We start from the raw sequence: 10,730 nt of genomic DNA on the forward strand, positions 1-10,730 counted from the left end.
TTTTTCCCCCTCCCCCCCCCCCCCCCCCCCCCGTGTCTTCCATGTTCCCTTTTTCTGTCTTCTTACTAGCTGAATGACTTTTGTGGAATTTTCGGAATTATAGATCTGAAGATGTGGTAAATAACATTTCAATCAGTCTATATAGCTGGATTACACAAAAACTGTAGAGAATATCTGGTGAATTCTTGTTAATTTGTAACTTTGAACAAAACATAAAGTTTTTCTTGGATTCTGATCTGTTATTTTGTCGTCTGAATGCTTTTGATTGTTGAGAATCCAGTTCACAGTTTTGCATACATGTAGCAGTTAACAAAGTTGCCATGTTAATTGCTAACAAGGATCAGTTAACAATTGCAAACAATCAAATTTGAGAATATATTCTGGCAATCTATTCCCCCTTATCTTTTGCGGCATGATTTTTTGTTTGCAGAAACTTGGTGAAGGCGTAAAAGGTGTCTATATTTCTGTAGATGTAGACTGTCTTGATCCGGCATATGCTCCTGGAGTATCTCACATTGAGCCAGGAGGCCTCTCTTTCCGTGATGTTCTAAACATACTTCACAACCTTAAAGGCGATATTGTTGGTGCAGATGTTGTTGAGTTCAACCCACAACGGGACATTGTTGGTGGGATGACGGCAATGGTTGCTGCTAAACTAGTGAGAGAATTGTCTGCCAAGATATCAAAATGAATGGATCCAATCATCCAGTAGGATGTTAAACACCTTTTTAGATCGGAAAAGGAAAATGAAATGACAGTTCAGCTATTGTATTCATAAATGCCTGTATTTTCAAATAAAGTCCCACTGTGCAACTTAGATAAATGCTTCTGAAACGCCCACAAGCACATACTGTGGGATTTGCCAGAAAATACTCAAAGAACTTATTCCTCTCTCATTTGCATACTTTAGTCTGCATTGCTCGACTAGTCCTCCAACTATCATGGCAATGATCGATATCACCATGCCTATTCCCATTCTTTGTAGCTCGTTTGGCATCTTTGGCTCTTTCTTGGTTAGTTTGATGTATAACGGTACAATCACCTTCTCGTAGCAGATGATGAAAGTCGATGTGCTTATGATGTCAAAGGCGGTCATGCTGGCCGGGGGGATATGGAAATTGGATATCTGTGTGTTCATGGTTGCTCCCTGCTCCACGAAAAGTGAGAGTACTTGTACGAATACTACAGATGCCATAATGGAGCAGAACCATATTGGAAGCAACCTTAGCACACATTTTACTTCCTCAACTTGCGTAACTGTACAAAGATGCCATGGATTTGGAGTTTGCCCTTTGCTGGATAACAAGATCTTGTCTGATGGGGTCATTACTGTGCCCTGTCAAGACACCTGTTGCCATATACAGCCAACCGTTACAGATAATGGCCATTTCAAGTATTAATATATAGAGAGTTTTTGCAAAATGTAATAGAAATCTGTACAGACAACAAGAATACTCGTACAATTATATTAAACAGGCTCCCATTAACCACACAGGACTAGGAGTTTTTGCGGAATATTGCCTAGGAGAAAGCCCCTAGGATTCTCGTACAGAGTATAATGTTTTGGTCAAGCTCCATACACTATCATTGAGTACCTCAATGTGATGAGAAGAGCATTACATTGCAGACTCACTTGCAAGATACCAGATTTTTACTTGCAGGGAATACAGATATTCTAACAGCAGTAACGCACAAGAACTATGGAACATAAAAGATGATGTTTTTCTCAAGTCAGATGAGTTCAAATCTACCAGAGACTTACTTGAAATCATCTGTATGTGATATTCTTTGAGCGAATTCCTTTTCATCTTTACCATGAACTTCATATAGCCCTTCTATAGTTATTATTATTATTGTAAATACAATGACAACCATTATTTTTCAATAATTATAATTTTATTCGCTTACTATTGACCCATTCTTTGTCAATCACTCGGCTATTTTTAGGAGTGTCAAAGTAAATTAATTCAAATATATCTGAAACTCATACATACAAAAATATTTTATGTTTTCTAGAAGTTAGAAACTCCAATCTTATTATTTAGGCAAATTTATTTTTTTCCAATGCCAACTATAAAAAGGATCCTCAATTTAAATAAAATTTTTTAAAATCAAATAGTATGGTAGCCCATACAAAATTCCACCTTCTCCTAACTTAAGATTCCATTTAAAAGAAAAGCCCTCATGTAACAATTGGGTTCGTACTAGATGGGCCGAGTCCAATTTCCATTGGTCTACAAGTAATTGGGCCAAGATCTCTTGTTAGCCCAGTAAATCGTAATCTAAGATTGAGCAGCCCAAACATATATTTTTAGTATAGTTTATAATTTTCGTGAAGGTCTTTCAGTAATAAATAAGTGGATTAAATTCAAATTTTAAGTGTAATGAATTAAAGGAGTATTAAAAAAGTATGATTCGCTGTGAAGCGGCTAACGGAGTGGAGTACATAGAGTTGCGTGAGGAAGCAGTTGTGGCACGAAAAACAAGTACGCTCCACTTACAACTGCAACACCTTAAAACTTTCCTATTTGGGAAGTGAACAATTCTACCCTCTGCATAAACCCAAACCAAATTAGAAAACATACCAACAAATGAGACCTACTCCAATTAATAAAATTGATGCTGTATGGTTTTACAAGTTATGAGTTTAAACATCATCTTATCTATGGAATATTGTATTTTACGTATCGATATTATTAATTAGAATATGATTATTGTAATAGTTTTTATTAAATATTATAATTAATTTATTTCAATTAATAATAATTTATTACTTTTATTTAAAAAAAATCTAACAAATAATAGGTGTAATGCTAAATCAACTAAATTTTAGCAATCAAAGTATAATTTAAAATCTTATGTCATATTAATTAAAAGGGGTTTAATTTTGATATCGCATGTCGAACAAAATTAGTTTTGTTGTTTAATTATTATATTCCACACCCGAATAATATTAATGTGGAAGGATTATAAGTATGATGATTTTATTTATTTTTTAATATTATGAATGCGTTATTGAATATAATGATCGTATATATTGAAAATGTCTCTATATTCAGAAATATATTTTATTTAGTACATGTATATTAATAAAAATCATATGTTGATTATTTAAAAAAATATTTCACAGACATAATCTGTATAAATGTAAAATATAAAATAAATACAATATCAAAAAAAGATTGAAACAAAAATCTTTTATGAGTGCTTTGATTACGTGTAACGCATGTCCAAATCCAACCGGTATGAAGGGGATAATCATCATCGTCACCGCAAATAATTTACGAAAACGGGCACTTATATTAAGTAATAAATCATGTCCTAATCGTATTGCTGCAGTGCAATGCTCCAATTTGAGCAGTCTCGTATATATTCAGTACAACAGCAACGAGAAAAGCTGCGCTTCTTTTTACTCCTTACAACTTTTCCCTTCTCACACACACATCACGCACTGGTCTGGCTCCCTTCTCCTTCATCGCTTCTTCTCACTCGGGTAAGTCTTTGTTTCTTGAATTTCTTCAATAATCGCTTTTCTTCCAGTCACTGTATGTGTAGATTCTTTACTGTCTATTCTCGTTATGTATGTGTGCGTGTGTTTGCAGTTTTGGAGTACTGGGATGATCGCTTTGCGACGTCGAAACCGGGATCCTGTAGCTGTGTTTAATTCATGGAATAGTTTTACTTGTGTTCATTGAGAGAGAGTATCTGCGGAGGAAGTTGGGGTTGGCCCTTGTGATTAATTGCGTGAAAAACTGTCTAAGGAAATGAAATTTGGATTCAAGTTTAAGAGGAAAGGCTTTTAGCTGCCCTTTTTCTTTCTCTTCCTGGTATAAAGAAATTATTCAGAATTTTGTTTCATGTTTTCCCTATGTAGAATTGAAGAGGCCGTTTGTACGAATTTAGTTGGTGGGGTTAATGGAGAAAGGCGGAGCAATGTTTGCGTGATTCTGTGTTTTAGCAATGACACCTCAGTTGTTTTGGCTTGAGATTTTAGATATGTGCTTTGGAAGCTTTGTGATCAATTATTTTGCTGGACAAGATAAAACTATGAATTGAAGCATTTCAAGCTACATTCTAACTGGAATTTTCTTTTAATACAGTGTATTGTTTTATTTCTTAAGTAACTTAATTTTCTGATATGGCAGAGATTTGAATTCAAGAATCAGAAAAAATGAAAAACATTGGAAAGATGGGAATTCACTACTTGCAGAGGCTGAAAGCTGCAAATGTTCCAAATGACTTGATAGAGAAAGGTCAAAATCGTGTTATTGAGGCATCCCTGACACTTATCCGTGAGAGAGCAAAACTCAAGGTATAATGAGTTTAGCGGAGCTTTACGTGTATTAACATGAGATGCCCATTCTTTTATTTTCAAAGACAAATTAAGATGGAAAAAAGTTTGTGAGCATAAGTGGTTTAGACTCTGAGCAGCTGTTAATTTTGTAAAAGGGTTATACTATAACTCCTTTGGCGTAAAGCTGCTTCCTTAATTCTGAAAATAGCTCCTTGGAAGATAATACTATTGGATATCCAGAGAGATTCCACTTTCCAATCACGTCAGAAGTAATTGTTTCTGTTGGATCTTGATCTCTCGTAAATGCTTACTCTATAACAGGGTGAACTATTGAGAGCTTTGGGAGGTGTGGTGGCATCATCATCTCTTCTTGGAGTTCCTATTGGACACAACTCTTCATTTCTCCAGGGGCCTGCTTTTGCACCTCCCCGTATAAGAGAGGCCATCTGGTGTGGAAGCACAAATCCCAGCACTGAAGAAGGTACACTGCATGCATTCGATCAACCTTGTTGCCTTTTCAGTTGGACCTAGATACTGTCTCGTAAGAAACTTGTTTTTTGATGATGACATTTTTGTTCTTGGAAACTGATTGATTATGGCCCTCTATCATTTACAACATGTATAATATTTTAAATTATTGATTATCTAAATTACAGTAAGAAAAATGATTTCAACTCTAATAGACAGTTCTGTTTTTTTTTTTTTGGGTTGCGTCTCTAATAAACAGACAAATCAACTTACTGTAGAGAATGCTACAGTTAGCCTTGGGCTCCTTTTTTATGTATTTTGATCACAAGCTTTGACAACTTCCAATTTCTGGATTCTTCTGTTATAGTATCTGGATTCTTTTTGAAATGTGCCATTTACTTGTTTTGGTTTCTTCGGCTGAAAACTATATAGCAATATAAGTTCTTAACAATCCTGAGACTTTGCAGGTAAAGACCTGAACGATCCACGAGTCCTCACTGATGTTGGTGATGTGCCGGTTCAGGAGTTACGAGATTGCGGAGTAGATGATGACAGATTAATGAGTATAATAAGCGAATCTGTGAAGCTAGTGATGGAACAAGTAAGCTCTATTTTCAATACCTCATATATTCAGGAAAACTTTTTAGATACTCGATATAACGACGTGAACTCATTGTAATAATTATTTATTTTTCAAATGTCAGGAACCATTGCGGCCATTGGTTCTAGGGGGCGACCACTCTATTTCATTTCCAGTGGTGAGAGCAGTGTCTGAGAAGCTGGGAGGACCAGTTGATATTCTTCACCTTGATGCTCATCCTGATATTTATCATGCTTTTGAGGGAAATAAATATTCTCATGCATCTTCTTTTGCAAGAATTATGGAGGGGGGTTATGCTCGGCGACTATTGCAGGTAATCTGAGTTTGTTAAGGTTGCTGTTTATATACAGTCATGGTCTATTATCTTTGAAGAGTGATTTCTGCAGCTGCATTGAGCTTTAACGGGCTTATGAAAAATTTCTCATGTTTATTCTAAATGCATCTGCAGGTTGGAATCAGATCAATAAACCCTGAAGGCCGTGAACAGGGGAAACGGTTTGGTGTGGAGCAATATGAAATGAGAACATTTTCCAGGGATAGACAGCTGTTAGAGAATCTGGTTTCTCCCTCTCTCGCCTCCCCCCCCCCCCCCCCCCTCTGTCTTCCTCTTTTTTCTGTCCTTTTAATAGCTGAATGACTTTTGTGGAATTTTCGGAATTATAGATCTGAAGATGTGGTAAATAACATTTCAGTCAGTCTGTATAGCTGGATTGCACGAGAACTGTAGAGAATATCTGGTGCATTCTTGTTAATTTATAACTTTGAACAAAGCATAAAGTTTTCCTTGGATTTTGATCTGTTATTTTGTCCTCTGAATGCTTTTGATTGTTGGGAATCCAGTTCTTTATCCAGTTCACAGTTTTGCATACATGTAGCAGTTAACAAAGTTGTCGTGTTAATTGCTAACAAGGATCGGTTAACAATTGCAAAGAATCAAATTTGGGAATATATTCTGCCAATCTATTCCAACTTATCTTTTGCGGCATGATTTTTTGTTTGCAGAAACTTGGTGAAGGCGTAAAAGGTGTCTATATCTCTGTAGATGTGGACTGTCTTGATCCAGCATTTGCTCCTGGAGTATCTCACATTGAGCCAGGAGGCCTCTCTTTCCGTGATGTTCTGAACATACTTCACAACCTTAAAGGCGATGTTGTTGCTGCAGATGTTGTTGAGTTCAACCCACAACGAGACACTGTTGATGGGATGACTGCAATGGTTGCTGCTAAACTAGTGAGAGAATTGACTGCCAAGATATCAAAATGAATGGATCCAATCATCCCACATAATTGCGTCTCATATTTAGTGGTCGTTATGATTCTACAGAATTCTAGTGGAGAAAGTAGGATGTTAACAATTTATTCCGTGGTGGCTGCAAGAACCAGTTGATTCCTAGTCTCTTGAGACGTGCCAGCTCGGAAAGAAATGAGTTGCAAGTTCACTTTTAGATTGATAGTTTCCAGGGGCCATGTAGCCTCATTATATGCTTAAACACCTTTTTAGATCTGAAAAGGAAAATGAAATGACAGTTCAGCTATTGTATTCATAAATGCCTGTATTGTCAAATAAAGTCAAAACCTGATACTATTTTTTAGTCGATCATTTCCAGCAGTTCATTATATAATAGTGAGTTGTCTTTTACACCTGCTATATTTTTGGACCACAAGACTATCTTTTTCAAGTAAAGTTCCCATAATGTTTTTATAGGATTTGACTGATAGAAATAATGATGACTTTGAGTAAAGTTGCTCACATAGTAACAAAGAACAATGGATCCTTGACCTTGGAAATGAATTCAACTTCAAGATATGGTCATATTTTGAGTTACTGTTAAGCTTTTGTGAAGAGGAATAAAGATTTGTTTTCACTTCCAAAAATCTTGCGTCCTCTATACTTAAAGACTACACTTTTACCCTTGTAAACTTCATGCTTTTTCTTCACTGTTTTCCTACTCCCAGAAGCTACAGATAAGGTAAGGTGAGTCGTCGTCTTCATCGAGTCAAGGCAAAGCTGGTGTTTCCTTCCCATCGTCTCGTTTTTCTATCTCGATACACTTAAACCGGTTTGCACAGGTGATGAACAGCACAAGATCAAAAGCAATCAGAGCAGCCGACAAGAAGAAAAATCTGTCCAAATGACCTTCATTCAGATTTGGAGGTATCCAGCCAGGCTTCCCATGCTTTGATGTCACCTTCATAACCAGAGTTAATATTATGGTGCAGAGATAGCTACCTAAGGCCGACGAAGACATTGACAAACCAATCCCCAAGCTCTTTAACCTGTCCGGTATCTGTGTAGCAAAGAATTCCCACTGTGCAACGTAGATAAATGCTTCTGAAACGCCCACAAGCACATACTGCGGGATTTGCCAGAAAATACTCAAAGAACTTATTTCTCTCTCATTTGCATACTTTAGTCTGCATTGCTCGACTAGTCCTGCAACTATCATGGCAATGATCGATATTACCATGCCTATTCCCATTCTTTGTAGCTCGCTTGGCATCTTTGGCTCTTTCTTGGTTAGTTTGATGTATAACGGTACAATCACCTTCTCGTAGCAGATGATGAAAGTTGATGTGCTTATGATGTCAAAGGCGGTCATGCTGGCCGGGGGGATGTGGAAATTGGATATCTGTGTGTTCATGGTTGCTCCCTGCTCCACGAAAAGTGAGAGTACTTGTACGAATACTACAGATGCCATAATGGAGCAGAACCATATTGGAAGCAACCTTAGCACACATTTTACTTCCTCAACTTGCGTAACTGTACAAAGATGCCATGGATTTGGAGTTTGCCCTTTGCTTGATAACAAGATCTTGTCTGATGGGGTCATTACTGCTGCCCTGTCAAGACACCTGTTGCCATATACAGCCAACCGTTACAGATAATGGCCATTTCAAGTATTAATATATAGAGAGTTTTTGAAAAATATAATAGAAATCTGTACAGACAACGAGAATATTCGTACAATTATATTAAACAGGCACCCATTAACCACACACGACTAGGAGTTTCTGTGGAATATAGTCTAGGAGAAAGCCCCTAGGATTCTCGTACAGAGTATAATGTTTTGGTCAAAGCTCCATACACTATCATTTAGGACCTCAATGTGATGAGAAGAGCATTACATTGCAGACTCACTTGCAAGATAACAGATTTTTAATAGCAAGGAATACAGATATTCCAACAGCACTAATGCACAAGAACTATGGAACATAAAAAATGATGTTTTTCTGAAGTCAGATGAGTTAAAATCTACCAGAGACTTACTTGAAATCATCTGTATGTGATATTCTTTGAGCGCATTCCTTTTCATCCTTACCATGAACTTCATATAGCCCTTCTCCATGTGACGGTAAATCCATCTTTAGTTTCCTCACACAAGCAACAATCACCTGACAGAATCTAGAAATAGGATTACCAGAGGGCCTAGTGTGCCGATATCTGGAAGTCCCACTCAGTAGGAAAATTAAAGCCAAGAAGCCACAAAACGTCGATATCCAAAAGGCCAACACCCATTTCCCCAGATTTTCTATATAAACTAATACTGTCTCTGCTATCAATGATCCAAGGTTGAGCGCGACATAGTAATAGCTGAAAAATTTTGTTTTTGACTTATTTTCTTCTGAATCTTCCTCATCAAATTGATCTGCACCCAATGTGGCTAGTGCTGGTTCTATAGCCCCACTTCCCAGAGCTAGCAAGTATACTGATACGTAGAAACTAGCAAGTTTAGCTGGTGATGGCTGGTTGCACATTTCTCCAATCTTTCCACAACCCTTTGGTTCAAGCATGAATTCTTGAGTTGACACAGACAATAGTACCAGTCCCTGCAAGACAAAAGTGTTTTGTTACTGTACTCACAAAACACTCTTAGAAGTGACTGAAACTTGGACAAGAGAATAACCTCAAGAAAGCCAACTTGTTTAAATAGCTCTCTGTTAAGATTTTAAGCTTCTCGGATAATAGCATTATGCATCAAAATATATCACAAATCAACCAATCTACTATTTCTAGACAAATGAGTTACAGTTAGAACTACACTGAGTTAAGAGATTATCCAGCTTGGCTCGAATTTGAAAACTTAAGGAGCAACTTAATAAGCCGAGGTAGGCTTGAGCAGATTACCATGCTATAAATGATATCAGTTAACAGGAACGTTTGGTCAATAGCAATTCTAAGAAGGTCAGATAGCTTACTTACAATGACCAAAACAACTTGAAAGACTACACAAGTAAGGTATCTTCCCAAGTATGAGTCACTGAGAAAAGCACCAAACAGAGTGCAGATGTTAAGAGTTCCCATCCATGTACTAAATGTCTTTGCTGCATCTGCATTTGACTGCCTCAACACCGATTTTGAGAAAAGAACCATATTTACTTCTACCCCCGTAAATGCCAGTGCAGCAAGTCCTTCACTTACTGAACAACAAATAGATCAAACGCACTTTACGTTATACTCAAATGATATATCACATAAAATGAGAGGACATCTTTATAAAATGCTCGTCGTTTTAGGTGATTTTACTCTTATAAATGCTCATACTTCCTTTAAATCATCTGTTCTTTCCATTTACGCTAAGAAAATGAGATTAAGAGCAGCCTTGAATACCATTCTTTCATCCAAGATCCGATCTTTTTCATTTCATTTCATTTGTACATGTATACAATGCCTGCCACATTGATGCTATTCAAGAAAACATTTAAAGATGAGAATCAACAAGATAAATACCAAGCAGAAGAAATCCTGATCTCCAACCACCAGTTTTTTCTTTCACTGCTGGTTTTCTGTACATATCGATTGCCCCATCTTTGGTGCAAGTGTCCAGGAGTCCAGTTCCTCTTTCCTGCATATTACAGATCAAGTTCAGTGTCGATTGAATCTAGAGAAGTAAGAGGTTATTGTACTCTGAGCATTTAAAATTGTGGAATGGCACTTACCATGTCTTTTCAACCAAAAAGAATGTAGTCCTATATAATAAAAACAGCTAGTTACTATTGTTTTAGTGAACAGTTATTTAAGCTACTGGCACTCATGCCGGTTCAATAAAAGCAAGGAAGTAGCTAAACAAGTTCGAATAAAATAACAAACAACAATGATAATAACAAGACTACTGGTAAACAATATGAAAATAAAGTGACACTAAGATAAGAATTTCTCTAAAGTATTTTAATCATTGAAAGTTAGAAGAAAGCCTCCATTTAGCTAAATGTGTACTTTTATGATCACATGTTGCATTATTAAATCAGCACTATGGGCACATCAGGTCCACTTAATTCTTACTCCCCCCCTTTCCAATAAGCCTCCTTACAAAAAATAAAGTTTTTTGCTGCTTGAGCCAGACAGGAAACAGGATCACGAATTAAGTTT

General features: G+C 36.8%; 2 protein-coding genes across 6 annotated transcripts in view; one reads left to right on the forward strand and one right to left on the reverse strand.

Moving 5' to 3' along the window:
• LOC105171167 (arginase 1, mitochondrial) overlaps positions 1-6,962 on the forward strand; it is a 13,004-nt gene extending 6,042 nt beyond the window's left edge. For 2 of the 4 annotated variants that reach the window (XM_020693372.1, XM_020693375.1), the window contains exons 5-7: positions 5,467-5,676; positions 5,812-5,922; positions 6,366-6,962. In XM_020693372.1, the coding sequence (XP_020549031.1) occupies positions 5,467-5,676; positions 5,812-5,922; positions 6,366-6,626 (582 nt within the window). In that variant the 3' untranslated portion in view covers positions 6,627-6,962. Of the gene's footprint in view, positions 1-3,333; positions 3,494-3,602; positions 3,828-4,145; positions 4,313-4,615; positions 4,776-5,229; positions 5,364-5,466; positions 5,677-5,811; positions 5,923-6,365 lie in introns of those variants that run through there. The other 2 variants (XM_011092198.2, XM_011092195.2) reach the window with 2 other exon arrangements.
• LOC105174225 (protein NRT1/ PTR FAMILY 7.3-like) lies at positions 7,049-10,439 on the reverse strand. 2 transcript variants are annotated; one of them, XM_020693364.1, is made up of 5 exons: positions 10,301-10,439; positions 10,092-10,206; positions 9,564-9,781; positions 8,631-9,190; positions 7,049-8,215 (listed from the first exon to the last, which is right to left on the reverse strand). In XM_020693364.1, exons 1-5 carry the CDS (start codon positions 10,301-10,303, stop codon positions 7,360-7,362), a joined length of 1,752 nt encoding a protein of 583 aa, XP_020549023.1. In that variant the 5' UTR covers positions 10,304-10,439; the 3' UTR covers positions 7,049-7,359. The 2 variants fall into 2 exon arrangements, with proteins under 2 accessions (XP_020549023.1, XP_020549021.1); XM_020693362.1 differs by lacking the exon at positions 10,301-10,439 and having other exon boundaries at positions 10,092-10,275.

The sequence above is a fragment of the Sesamum indicum genome, linkage group LG1 (assembly GCF_000512975.1).
Source record: "Sesamum indicum cultivar Zhongzhi No. 13 linkage group LG1, S_indicum_v1.0, whole genome shotgun sequence".
In the NCBI taxonomy this organism is placed as follows: Eukaryota; Viridiplantae; Streptophyta; class Magnoliopsida; order Lamiales; family Pedaliaceae; genus Sesamum; species Sesamum indicum.